General features: G+C 38.1%; 1 protein-coding gene across 4 annotated transcripts in view; it reads left to right on the top strand.

Moving 5' to 3' along the window:
- Positions 1-14,204, top strand: part of PRORP (protein only RNase P catalytic subunit) — a 130,360-nt gene that overhangs the window by 44,750 nt on the left and 71,406 nt on the right. For all 4 annotated transcript variants that reach the window (XM_044932864.1, XM_006043851.3, XM_044932862.1 and 1 more), the window contains one exon: positions 8,639-8,746. In XM_044932864.1, the coding sequence (XP_044788799.1) occupies positions 8,639-8,746 (108 nt within the window). The remainder of the gene's footprint in view (positions 1-8,638; positions 8,747-14,204) is intronic.

The raw sequence follows: 14,204 nt of genomic DNA, 5'->3' as shown, positions 1-14,204 counted from the left end.
GTTTACCTAATATTTCGTTATGATTAGATTCATGCATTTTTGGCAAGATATCACAAAAATGCTGTTTTATCTTTGTCAGGGTCTTCCCCTGGTGGCTCACTGGTAGAGAATGCACCTGTCAATGCAGGAGTCTCAGATTCCATCCCTGGATTGGGAGGGTCCTCTGGAGAAGGAAATGGCAACCCACTCCAGTATTCTTACCTGGGAAATCCCATAGACAGAGGAGCCTGACAGGCTATAGTCCATGGGTTACAAAAGAGTTGGACACAGCTTAGTGACTAAACACAATACTTCTTGTCAGAGGCATTGTGTCAAGAGGCATACTGTGTGAATATTGGTAATGACTGTGTTGCCCAAGAAATTTTTGTCTATCCTGATGTTATGTGGAATTCTATTTTCTTCTAGGTTTAGCTCTTACATTTAGATTTCATAGTTTTGGCTTTTGGGTTTAGACTTTCACTTTTTAACCTTTTATGATCTATAACTAATTTTTAACTGTGATGTGAGCTAGAGATTGAGGTGCATTTTTTTCCACCGTTTTATTAATTTTCTTCTCTGTTTTCTGTTTCTCTGATGCTGTTTTTCATTATTCTGTTATCTTTGAAATGTATTTGCTCTTCTTTTTCTAGCTTAAAGTGAAAACTTGGATCAGTGATTTTAGACCTTTCTTCTTTTCGTGTAATCAGTTAAAGCTAATATTAGTCTAGTGCAGTCCACAAATATTTGTGTGTGTGTTATTACTTATATATACAACTAGATATATACAACCTAAAAAATGAAATAAAACTGTAACGAAACACAAACAGACTCACAGATATAGAGTCCAAATTGGTGTTTACCAATGGGGAGAGGGAAGCAGGGAAGGGACAAGATAAGGGTAGCAACTGACAAATATTGATGAAAATGTTGGCTTAAACCTCAACATTCAGGAAACTAAGGTCATGGCATGTGGTCCCATCACTTCATGGCAAATAGATGGGGAAACAATGAAATGGTGAGGTACTTTATTTTCTTGGGCTCCAAAATCACTGCAGATGGTGACTGCAGCCATGAAATTAAAAGGCTCTTGCTCCTTGGAAGAAAAGTTATGACCAACCTAGATAGCACATTAAAAAGCAGAGACATTACTTTGCCAATAAAGGTCCATCTAGTCAAAGCTATGGTTTTTCCTGTGATCATGTATGGATGTGAGAGTTGGACTATAAAGAAAGCTAAGCGCTGAAGAATTGATGCTTTTGAACTGTGGTGTTGGAGAAGATTTGAGAGTCCCCTGGACTGCAAGGAGATTTACCCAGTCCATCCTAGAGGAAATCAGTCCTAAATATTCATTGAAAGGACTGATGCCAAAGCTGAAACTCCTATAGTTTGGCCACCTGATGCAAAGAACTGACTCATTAGAAAAGACCCCGATGCTGGGAAAGATTGAAGGCAGGAGGAGAAGGGGATGACAGAGGATGAGTTGGATGGATGCCATCACTGACTTGATGAACATGAGTTTGAGCAAGGTCCGGGAGTTGGTGATGAACAGGGAAGCCTGGCGTGCTTGCAGTCCATGGGGTCGCAAAGAGTAACTGAGCGACTGAACTGAACTGAATATTTTACTATCACTTAGTTCAAAATATTTTCTAATTTTTTGTGTAATTTTCTTTTAACCCTTGGGTTATTTGGAAGTATTATTCAGAAATATTTGAAACTTTTCTAGGTATCTTGCTGCTGTTGACACTCTATAGTGACTGCATCAATTAACATTCCCACCAACAGTATACAGGGCTTCACTTTTGTGTGTGTATGTGTGAGTAATCAGCAAACATGTTTCAGATTTTAATATTTTGAAATGTATCGAAACTTATTTTATGACCTGAAACTGTGGTTTGTCTTGATGTTCCATGTATTCCTGAAAGGAAGAAATATTCTGCCATTATTGGATGTATTCTCTTTTAGGTATCGATCAAGTCAAAGTGGTTAATACTATAGTTTAGCTCTTCTGTATCCCTACTGATTTTTGTCTACCTTTTCTATCAATTATGGAGAGAGAAGTGTTGAAGTCTCCATCTATAATTATAGACCTTTATGTTCCTCCTTTCAGTTTTGTCAAGTTTTGCTTCTTGTATTTCCAAGCTCTGTTCTTATTTATGACTATGACTTCCTTATATATTGATTTTGTTGTCATTACAAAGTGTCCCTTTTTATTTTTTATAATACCTTTTTAAAAAAAATCTATTTTGACTCAAATTAGTATTGCTACTTCAACTTTCTCAAGCATGCCAATGCATGCATGCTATGTATTTTCTTCCTACTACTTTTCACTTTCAGCTTATCCATATCGCTATATTTAAAGTACATCTCTTATAAACAGTATTTTTAAATAGGATTGAATTCAGATTTAAAACAAGTGGGACTAATCAAACTGAAAAGCTTTTGCGCAGTGAAGGAAACTGTCGACACCATGAAAATGCCACTTATTGAATGAGAGAAGATACTTGCAAAGGATATATCGGATAAAGGGTTAATATTCAAACTATACGGGGCTTCCCTGATAGCTCAGTTGGTAAAGAATCTGTCTGCAATGCAGGAGACCCTGGTTTGATTCCTGGCTCGGGAAGATCCACTGGAGAAGTGTTAGGCTACCCACTCCAGTCTTCTTGGGATTCCCTCGTGGCTCAGCTGGTAAAGAATCCTCCTGCAATGCAGGAGACCTGGGTTTGATGCCTGGGTTGGGAATATCCCCTGGAGAAGTGAAAGGCTACCCACTCCAGTATTTTTACCTAGAGAATTCCATCCAAAATACTCAAAGAACTCATACACCTTAACATTAAAAAAACAACCCAATTAAAAAGTGGACAGAAGACCTGAATAGACATTTTGCCAAAGATGACGTGCAGATATCAGCAGGCACATAAAAAGATGCTGAACATCACTAATCACCAGGGAAATGAAAATAAAAACCACAGTGAAATATCACCTCACAACTGTTGGGATGGTTATTATTAAAAAGACAACAAATAACAAGTTTGGCAGGATGTGGAGAAAAGTGAACCCTTGTGCACTGTTTGTGGGAACGTAAATTGGTGCAGCCACTATAGAAGACAGTATGGAAGTTCCTCAAAAAGCTAAAACTAGAACTACCATATGATCTAGCAGTTTCACTCCTAGGTATTTATCGGAAGAAAATGAAAACACTAATTTGAAAAGATATGTTTCCACCCATGTTTACTGCAGCATTATTTACATTGCCAAGATATGGAAGCAACCTCAGTGCCTATCAGTAGATAAATGGATAAAGAAGATGTGGCATGTATATGTATCACAAAAGAATACTAACTCAGTCTTAAAAAAGAATGAAATTTTCCATTTGCAACAACATGAATGTACCTAGAGGGTATTATGCTGATGTAAGTCAGACAGAGAAAGACAAATATTGTATGATTTCACTTATATGTAGAATCTAAAAAACAAATTAACCAATATAACAAAACAAAAACAGAGTTATAGATACAGAGAACAAACAGGTGGTTGCCAGAGGGGATGAAGGTGGGGATGAGAGGAATAGGCTGAGGGAGATTAAGAGGTACACACTTCCCAGTGTGGGAAATATAATCAATAACAGATAGTAACCTGAATAGACAGGTTGTGATCAACCTGTCTACACTTATTACAGTCAACTATATTTCAAAAACAAGCAAACAAATTTAAGAAAAAGATCAGATTTGTGGTTTCAAAGGCAGGAAATGGAAGGAGGACAAATTGGATGAAGTTAGTCCAAAGACACAAAATTCCAGTTATTTAGATAAATACTAGGGATATAATGTAAAACTTTATAAATATAATTATTTTATTATTTATTTTATTTTATATTTTCTGTTTATCAAGTTCACACTACTGTGTGTCATACATAAAAGTTGTTAAGAGTGTAAGTCCTAACGGTTCTCATTGATGAATGTTCATTAAACTTACTGTGGTAATCATTTCATAATATATGTAAGTCAAATCATTATGCCATATACTTTAAACTTATACAGTGTTGTATTTCAACTATATTGCAATGAAATTGAAAGAAAAAACAAAGTACATGTCTTATATACAGCATTTTTGATAGTGTTGAATTTAAATATTTTATTTTGCTATTATCAAAAAATTTTTGGCTCCTCTATTCCTACTTTCGCAGAAGGCAATGGCACCCCACTCCAGTACTCTTGCCTGGAAAATCCCATGGACGGAGAAGCCTGGTAGGCTGCAGTCCATGGGGTCGCTAGGAGTCGGACACGACTGAGCGACTTCACTTTCACTTTTCGCTTTCATGCATTGGAGAAGGAAATGGCAACCCACTCCAGTGTTCTTGCCTGGAGAATCCCAGGGACGGGGGAGGCTGGTGGGCTGCTGTCTATGGGGTTGCACAGAGTCAGACACAACTGAAGTGACTTAGCTCATTCCTACTTTTATGTTCTTTTGGGTTAATCAAATGTTTTTTAAAAAATTTCATTGAATTCTTTTGTTGGCTTATTATCTATAACTTTTTCTATATTTTTAAATATATGAATTGGGGTTATAATATGATTCTTAACCTAGTCCACTTAGAGTTTAGATTATTTGTTCAGTTGCTAAGTCATGTCCGATTCTTTGCAGCACTGTGACTGCAGCACGCCAGACTTGCCTACATTCATTATCTCCCAGAGTTTGCTCCAACTCACATCCATTGAGTCAGTGATGCTCTCTAACCATCTCATCCTCTGCTTCCCCCTTCTCCTTTCACCTTCAACCTTTCCCAGCATCAGGGTCTTTTCAAATGAGTCAGCTCTTCACATCAGGTGGCCAAAGTATTTCAGCTTCAGCATCAGTCCTTCCAATGAATATTTAGGATTGATTTCCTTTAGGATTGACTACTTTGATCTCCTTGCTGTCCAAGGGACTCTCAAGAGTCTTTTCTAGCACCACAATTCAAAAGCATCAATTCTTTGGCACTCAGCTTTCTTTATAGGCCAACTCTCACATTCATACATGACTACGGGAAAAAACATAGCCTTGACTATATGGACCTTTGTTGGCTAAGTGATCTCTCTGCTTTTTAATACACTGTCTAGGTTTGTCCTAGCTTTACTTCCAAGGAGTGAGAATTTTTTAATCCATGGCTGCAATCACCATCTGCAGTGATTTTTGGAGCCCAAGAAAATAAAATTTGTCACTGTTTCCATTTTTTCCCCATCTATTTGCTGTGAATTGATGGGACCAGATTCCATGATCTTAGTTGTTTGAATGTTGTTTTAAGACCGCCTTTTCACTCTTCTTTTTCACCCTTCATCAAAAGGGTCTTTAGTTCCTCTTCACTTTCTGCCATTAGAGTGTTACCATCTGTGTATCTGAACTTGTTAATATTTCTCTGGGCAGTCTTGATTCCAGCTTGGCATTCATCCAGCCTGGCATTTTGCCTGATATACTGTGCCTATAAGTTAAATAAGCAGGGTGACAATATACAGCCTTGACAAACTCATTTCTCAATTTTGAACCAGTCCTTTTTTTATTCCATGTCCAGTTTTAACTGTTGCTTCTTGACCTGCATACAGATTTCTCAGGAGATAGGTAAAGTGGTTTTAAGAATTAAACCATCTCTTTAAGAATTTCCCACAGCTTGTTGTGATCTGCACAGTCAAAGTCTTTAGCATAGTCAATGAAGCAGAAGTAGATGTTTTTCTGGAATTCATTTGCTTTTTCTATGATCCAGTGGATGTTGGCAAATTGATCTCTGGTTGTTCCTCTGCCTTTTCTAAATCTAGCTTGTACATCTGGAAGTTCTCAGTTCATGTACTGCTGAAGCCTAGCTTGAAGGATTTTGAGCATTATCCTGCTGGCATGTGAAGTGAGTACAATTGTATTGTAGTCTGAACATTCTTTGCCATTACCCTTCTTTGGGATTGGAATGAAAACTGACCTTTTCCAGTCTTATGGCCACTACTGAGTGTTCCAGGTTTGCTGGCATATTGAGTGCAGCACTTTAACAGCATAATCTTTCAGGATTTGAAACAGCTAGAATTCCATCACCTTCATTAGCTTTGTTCGTAGTAATGCTTCCTAAGGCCCATTTGACTCCACACTTCAGGATGTCTGGCTCTAGGTGAGTGACCACACCACTGTGGTTATTAAGACCTTTTGTGTATAGTTCTTCTGTGTATTTTTGCTACATCTTCTTAATCTCTTCTGCTTCTGTTAGGTCCTTTCTTTGAATTCATTTATAACTATATTTTCCTTTAAATACTTAAATCTATTTATAATAGCTACTTTAAATTTCTTGCCTGCTAACTCCAGCAGTTAGCAGGATTGGACTTTGGGTTGCTTTTGACTTTCTTCTCTCTTGACTGTGGGTCACAGTTTCCTATTTCCTCTCTTGTTTATTAATTTTTAAATTGTGTTTTGGACATTGTGAGGGGCATGTTGTAAAATTCAAAGGCTCTGGATTCTATTATCTTCCTCTAGAGGTTGTTCATTTTTTGCTTTGCCAGACTGTTAAACTTGGTTAGACTCAAAGTCTAAACTCTGCTGCTTTTGCTGAAAGTGAAAGTGTAGTCGCTCAGTCCTGTCTGACTCTTTTTGACCCAGTAGACTGTAGCCCGCCAGGCTTTTCTGTCCATGGAATTTCCCAGGCAAGAATACTGGAGTTGGTTGCTGTTCCCTTCTCCAGGGGATCTTCCTGACCCAGGGGTCAAATCCCACTCTCCTGCATTGCAGGCAGATTCTTTACCATCTGAGCAACCTGGGAAGCTGTTTTTGCAGTGGATAGTAATTGAAATTTTTGTTCAAATCTTTCAAGTCTTTCACCTGTTCTTCCCCCACCCCCCAGCCCAGGCTCCTTGGAGTCTCTTCTGTACATGAATAGATCAAGAGCTAAGGATTTAGCAGATTTATACACAGATTTTTGCAGTTCCCTCTTTTCTAATATTCTTTTTATAACTTTCCAGCCTCTCTGACAACCTGAAACTCTTATCTTCTCAAACTAATTGATTATGATTTCTCAAACCAATCAGTCTACAGTTTTCTGGTTGATTTTGAATTGCCCCTCCCTACCATGCTGACTAGAGTGCCGTCTGGCAAAAAGCTGTATACAGGCAAATTTCTCCTGCTGCAGTTCACTTCTTTTCTGGTTATCCATAGATGCATAACAAATCACCCCAAATATAGTGGCATTGAACAGAAACAATCACCTATTATTATTATGGTTCTAGGGTTTGACTGAACTCAGTTGTGTGGTTCTTGCTTGGCTCTTCTACTGTTGTAATCAAATGGAGGCTAAAATCATCTTGAAATCTCCCTCACTCTCATCAGTTTGACAGTTGATATTGGCTTTTGGCTGGGACTAGGTTCGACTTTCAGGTAGAATACCTGTGCATGACCTCTGCCTGGGCTTTTTAATAATAGTTGGCTTCTAAGAGCAAGCATCCCAAGAAGGAGAGCCGGATGGAGCTGTATTTCCTTTTATTAACTGGCCTTGGAAGTCACATAGTGTCACTTTTGCCACATTCATGCATTGAGGCAGTCACAAAGAAAAGCTTCTGTTCAAGTGGAGGGAATTAGACTCCACCCTGGTGGCTCAGAGGATAAAGCATCTGCCTGAAACCTGGGAGACCCAGGTTTGAATCTTAGGTCGGGAAGCTCCCCTAGAGAAGGAAATGGCAAGCTACTGCTGTATTCTTGCCTGGAAAATTCCATGGATGGAAGAGCCTGCTAAGCTACCATGCATGAGATTGCAGAGAGTCGCATACAACTGAGCAGCTACACTTTTGAGGGTGAGGAGTGTCAAAGAATTTTTCAGACATGTTTTAAAACTATCAAACCTTCTTTTAAATGTTGTGTTCCCTTCAATTTCTCCTTGTTTTTGGTCATTCTCTAGTACCTTCAAATAATTACTTTTTATGTAGATAACATCATGTTATCTGGTAGTCCATTATAGACTACTTCATCATTACCAGGAGTAGAACTTCCTCTCCTACGTTTCTTCCACCCATAGCACTCATCACCTTTGCCATTCATATATTATCTTGTTTATATTGTGTCTCTTCCCATTAAAATGCAAGCTCTGTTAAGTTGGGATTTTCTCTCTTTGGTAACTGCTAGGCAAAAAATTTAGTAGGCACTGAACAAATTTTTGTCGAATGAATGGTGAATGAATTTTCAGCTCTTCAAAACAGCCATGAGTAACCAAAGCTTCTTGATAAAAGAGGAGTACAAATTATAGAGCCTTGTTCTTTCCACATGGTTACATTGGTAGACTGGCATATCTCAGATCCATTTCTCCTTGGCTTAAAGAATAGAGCATAGAGATTTTGACATTTTAATATCATTACTGCTGTATGTGTCAGTTTAGCAGGCTAGATAACTGATTACAGCTCAGTTGAAATACCATGTTATGTACTTTGTGAAGTGTAAAGCACTATGAGATTATAAGAGATATCAGATAATTACATGCAGTTGCACCTGGTAGGCCGGTCTTTACAGATTTCATTTTGAAAGCATATTTCCATATGTGTGTGTATTTGTTTATTTTTAAGGAATGAGTATTTTGATTTTCCAGAACAGTAATGAAAGTTATAGCTGTATGTTTATGATAAAGACCTTAGTAGGTTCTTATTATTTTATCTGACTTTTTTTTTAGGAACTTAAGAGATTTCAGAACTTTGTAAAATACCATCCTCCTTTTGATGTTGTCATTGATGGGCTCAATGTTGCCAAGATGTTTCCTAAAGCTCGTGAATCTCAAGTTGTAAGTACAAGTTTTGTTATTCCACATCTCTAGAAATATTTATTGGACTCATTTGTGATCTTTCTTGGTTCTCTTAGTTCCCCATTTTCCCTTCCTCTAAAAATAAGTTCTCAAAAGTGCCACAATGACCAACCAGTCATCTAAGATTCACTGTTTTTGTTTCTGATAAGTAAGTGGCTCTTACTGGCTGGGCAAGAGTGAGAGATTCAAAAGTCTATGTAATAAAGGGCCAGTTCAGCCTTTTTTGTGTAACCTTTAGCTAACCTTATAGGTCTCTAATCTTTGGGTTATTCTATCTTGTCCCCGTGGATCACATCCCTCCACTTGAAATTTATCAACTTATACTATTAAGAGGTGTTAATCACTCATTGGGGCATCCTGGAAAGCTCAGTTGGTAAAGAATCCACCTGCAATGCAGGAGACCCTGGTTTGATTCCTAGGTTGGAAGATCCACTGGAGAAGGGATGCTGCTGCTAAGTCGCTTCAGTCGTGTCCGACTCTGTGCGACCCCATAGACGTCAGTCCACCAGGCTCCACCGCCCCTGGGACTCTCCAGGCAAGAACACTGGAGCGGGTTGCCATTTCCTTCTCCAGTGCATCAAAGTGAAAAGTGAAAGTGAAGTCGCTCAGTCATGTCTGACTCTCAGCGACCCCATGGACTGTAGCCTACCAGACTCCTCCGTCCATGGGATTTTCCAGGCAAGAGTACTGGAGTGGGTTGCCATTGCCTTCTCCTGGAGAAGGGATAGGCTACCCATTATTCACATTTGTGTTCTTCCAGACATACTACGGAGAAGGCAATGGCACCCCACTCCAGTACTCTTGCCTGGAAAATCCCACGGACAGAGGAGCCTGGAAGGCTGCAGTTCATGGGGTCGCTGAGAGTCAGGCACGACTAGGCGACTTCGCTTTCACTTTTCACTTTCATGCATTGGAGAAGGAAATGGCAACCCGCTCCAGTGTTCTTTCCTGGAGAATCCTAGGGACGGGGAAGCCTGGTGGGCTGCCGTCTGTGGGGTCGCACAGAGTTGGACACGACTGAAGCGACTTAGTATAGCATAGCATAGCAGACATACTATGTTCATAAATTAAACTAAGCATTTCTTTTTTTGGTAAGATAATCGTTTGTTCTATCAATTTCTAAGTGTCTTAGTAGTTTTTAATAGGAATATAAGGATTTTTTTATAGCATAGTGAGCAATTCGGAGAAGGCAATGGCACCCCACTCTAGTACTTTTGCCTAGAAAATCCCATGATGGAGGAGCCTGGTAGGCTGCAGTCCATGGGGTCGCTAGAGTTGGACATGACTGAGCGACTTCACTTTCACTTTTCACTTTCCTGCATTGGAGAAGGAAATGGCAACCCACTCCAGTGTTCTTTCCTGGAGAATCCCAGGGACGGGGAAGCCTGGTGGGCTGCCGTCTGTGGGGTCGCACAGAGTCGGACACGACTGAGGTGACTTAGCAGTGAGCAATTACTTTCATTCTCATTTTTACAGATTAGAAAATTAAGGCCAATTTTGTACAGTACACCCTTAGAAAGCAGTCATAACATCAAAATTTGATTGTAGAGAGCTCCTGGGTTTCAGACTTGTGGGTCTTACCACTGGCAATCTATGGCCATTTATCTGTAGTTAAACTATTATTTCGTAAAAACTGCTGCCAACTTAAAAGCTTTTTCTCAGAGATGCTATCAATACTGGTCCAATTTGACCATTTGTACTCAGAAAAGCTTATAAGTACTCACAAAGGACAAGGTTGATTTATAGAAATTTCTTTATATGCCTTTCCTTTGTTTGTGGCTGCATTTTTATGGTCAGGTATGTACTTTTTACTGCTTTATTTTTAAAAAGCACAAAAGTAAGTTGACATCATATTTGTCTCTTAGGTACTTGAAGGGCCTTTTGAAGCAGTAACATTGACAAAGACAAAGCCAGAATAGGAAACATGAAACTATTATCACTAAGGCATGGTAGAGCTCAGAATCAGAAGGGTTCATTCCCATCTAATCTGTGAGAATAAAAAGTTTCTTGTTTGTGTACTTTTTGTTTGACTTTCAGCTTCAAACAAAGCAAAATATTAGCTTGCCAGAAATATGTAGCCCAAATGGGCTCACTTTTGCCAGGACCATGTTGAAGATGTTGTAGTGGACACATCTTCCAGCTTTGTGGGAGAAAACCGTGCACATTTTTGAAGATTTTAGCAGATTTTGGCAAGTACAGAGGCAGAGAACAAATGATGGGCCAGGGAAATCATGATGTCTGCCACTACTTTTAGCTTCTACTCTTTAAATAATTTAATGTAAGCAACAGCTTATGTGACAAGTAGTTGTTATTACCCAACTTTTCAGAGAACTTGTGGCAGTGCACTTGGCATTATATTTGGGAAATTTCAGCTTGGAGACTCAGCTTAAGAGACACAACCTGAATAGCATTTAATAACGTTTTAAATAGCTTTAAAGTAGCATTTTAGATTTGAAGTTAAGAACGGGGATTCTGGAACCAGGCTCTTTATAGTCAACTTACCACTTTAAATTGCTTTCATAGTTTGAGTGATTTATTTAACCTCTCTGTGCCTTATTTTCCCAATTTGTAAAACAGACCTAATAATAGTACCTATCTCTTAAAGATGTTGTGAAGAATACTTGGTATATACTAAGTACCTAATAGGTGTCACTATTATTGATTACTATTCAAAGTAACTTCCCAAATGGAACTGTAATTCTTGCTTTCAGCTATCCCCTGTTGAGCAGTTTAAGATTTTCTCCTGTTTTGTCATCCATGTCAATGAAGCTAAAAGGAAATACCAAATCTCTGCCTTAGTATTAGATTTAGTATTAGTGTTAGACTCTAGGTGAGGTACTCAAATAATACTTGATTGAGAATTGAAGCCAGTTCCATCAAAAACTTAAGAAAAATTTAAAATATGATTTTAAGAAATGTTATTTTCTTATGATTATAAAAGTAATGCATGTTCATTGTAGAAAATTTGGAAGTTATAGAAAAGAAAATTATATATAATCCTAACATTCAACTATAATCACGGTCAATGTTTTATTTCCTTGCAGTATTTTTCTATTTTTTTAACCTAAGTGAGCTTATATATCTATATTTTAATTTATAGTTTGAAAACTCTCAATAAAAGTGAAACTATAAAAGGAGTAAGAGAAATCAGGACTGTTTTAAAATATTTAAGATGAAAGGACCTTTGAAGCATATATAAAATTCAGGAACCCTAATGGGAAGAATAGAGAAATTTGCTGGACAGTAAAAAATGCTATAACATTGTTTAAACATAAAAACAAACTGAAAAATAATTGTAACACAAATGACAAAGGGCTAATTTCCTGACTGTACCAAGGTTTCTTATAAGTAAGTCTGTAAGAAAAAGAAGAACCAAGCAGTAGAAAAGTGGTTTAACCTTATTCATAATTATAGTTATGCAAATGAAAATGTTTGTCTCCTAGACTGGCAGAAATTTAAAAGTTAATAGTATCCTATATTTTGATTGGTTTCGAGAGGTAGAGAGGAGGGTTAGGATTCAAAAACAAAAAACAAGAATTAGGATTCCTAATCTTTTCCTTTGTGCACATCTTAAGACAACTATATTAAGAGAGAGAGAGAAAAAGGACAAATGAGTAGGTTAAGAATATTTCTTTTCTGGGCTATTTAATTAAACTTTGTTTACAAATTTTAAAAATGTTTGAGCATTTTTAGATGCTGTTAGGCACAGTGTTTTTTTGGTGGGTAATTTGGCAATAACTTTGAATGCCTAAAATGCTGAAATTCTTCTCTTAGGAACTGTTATATTCACACTAGTATATAAAACTTTATGTCCCAATGTGTTAGTTCCAGCATTGCTTGTAAGCAGAGAATCTAATCAACTTAAATATCTATCAGTCTAGGACCTGATATATATTGAAACATCTATTTTAAATGAATGAGATAGATCTATATGTACTGACATGGAATAATAGCCAAAGCAAGTGTAAGAAACTAGTTGTACAGCAACTGTATGGCCCCACTTGTGTTAAAAGCAAACCAAAGGGTTACCTGTATATAAATGTTTGTTAGGTAAATTTGTATATGACTGGAAAATTCCAGAAGTTACACATAAAAACTTTAGGATAGTTACCTTTAGGAATTGGGGATATAGTATAAGACAACAAGAGAATTTCAGTTTTTTATTTTTATTTTTAAAATTTTCTTTCACAACAAATATATGTTTAAAATTTAAAACTCATCATTAGGAAAAGTAAAAAGGCATTCTTGGTAAATATTCTAAAATAACTGTATCTTATGGATGTACTACAATTTTTTAATCATTTACCTGTTGGTGGGCATGTTAGCGGAGAAGGCAATGGCACCCCACTCCAGTACTCTTGCCTGGAAAATCCCATGGACGCAGGAGCCTGGTAGGCTGCAGTCCATGGGGTCTCGAAGAGTCGGACATGACTAAGTGACTTCACTTTCACTTTTCACTTTCATGCATTGGAGAAGGTAATGGCAACCCACTCCAGTGTCCTTGCCTGGAGAATCTCAGGGACGGTGGAGCCTGATGGGCTGCCGTCTATGGGGTCGCACAGAGTCGGACACGACTGAAGTGACTTAGCAGCAGCAGCAGCAGCAGGGCATGTTAGATTGTTTCTCATTTTTCACTATGGTAAATAATGCTTGGAAGAAGATCTCAGGATGTTTCAGATGATTTTTTGAGAATAGATTCCCAGAAATAGGACTCTTGAGTCAATGGGTATGGATAATTTTAAAGGTCTCACTGCTGCTGCTGCTGCTGCTAAGTCGCTTCAGTCGTGTCTGACTCTGTGCGACCCCATAGACGGCAGCCCACCAGGCTCCCCCGTCCCTGGGATTCTCCAGGCAAGGACACTGGAGTGGGTTGCCATTTCCTTCTCCAGTGTGTGAAAGTGAAAAGAGAAAGTGAAATTGCTCAGTCATGTCCGACCCTCAGCGACCTCATGGACTACAGCCTACCAGGCTCCTCTGCCCATGGGATTTTCCAGGCAAGAGTACTGGAGTGGGGTGCCATTGCCTTCTCCGAAAGGTCTCACTATATATTACCAAATTGCTTTCCAAAATGATTGAAGCAATTTATATTCCCACCAACAGTTATAAAAGTGCCCAAATAAAATACATGTATTCAAAGTTGCTCATTACATGATTGCTTCAACTACTTAGTTGCATTTGTGCTATGAATCTGCTAAGTGAATAGAGCTGGACAGTTTTTAACCCAGATTCCTTAGCTGAAACACTTTTAAAATTTGTAAACAAAGTTTAATAGAATAGCCCGGAAAGGAAATATTCTTGACCATTTTATTTGTCCTTTCTCTCTCTTAATATGGTTGCCTTTAAGTGTGCACAAAGGAAAAGATTAGGAATCCTAATTCTTGATTTTTTCATCTTTGTGTGCAGAATCTTCCAGCCTTTTTCTGTGGAATAATGTACA

The sequence above is a fragment of the Bubalus bubalis genome, chromosome 20, assembly GCF_019923935.1.
Source record: "Bubalus bubalis isolate 160015118507 breed Murrah chromosome 20, NDDB_SH_1, whole genome shotgun sequence".
Classification (NCBI taxonomy): Eukaryota; Metazoa; Chordata; class Mammalia; order Artiodactyla; family Bovidae; genus Bubalus; species Bubalus bubalis.
This window is presented reverse-complemented; position numbering and strand designations above follow the sequence as displayed.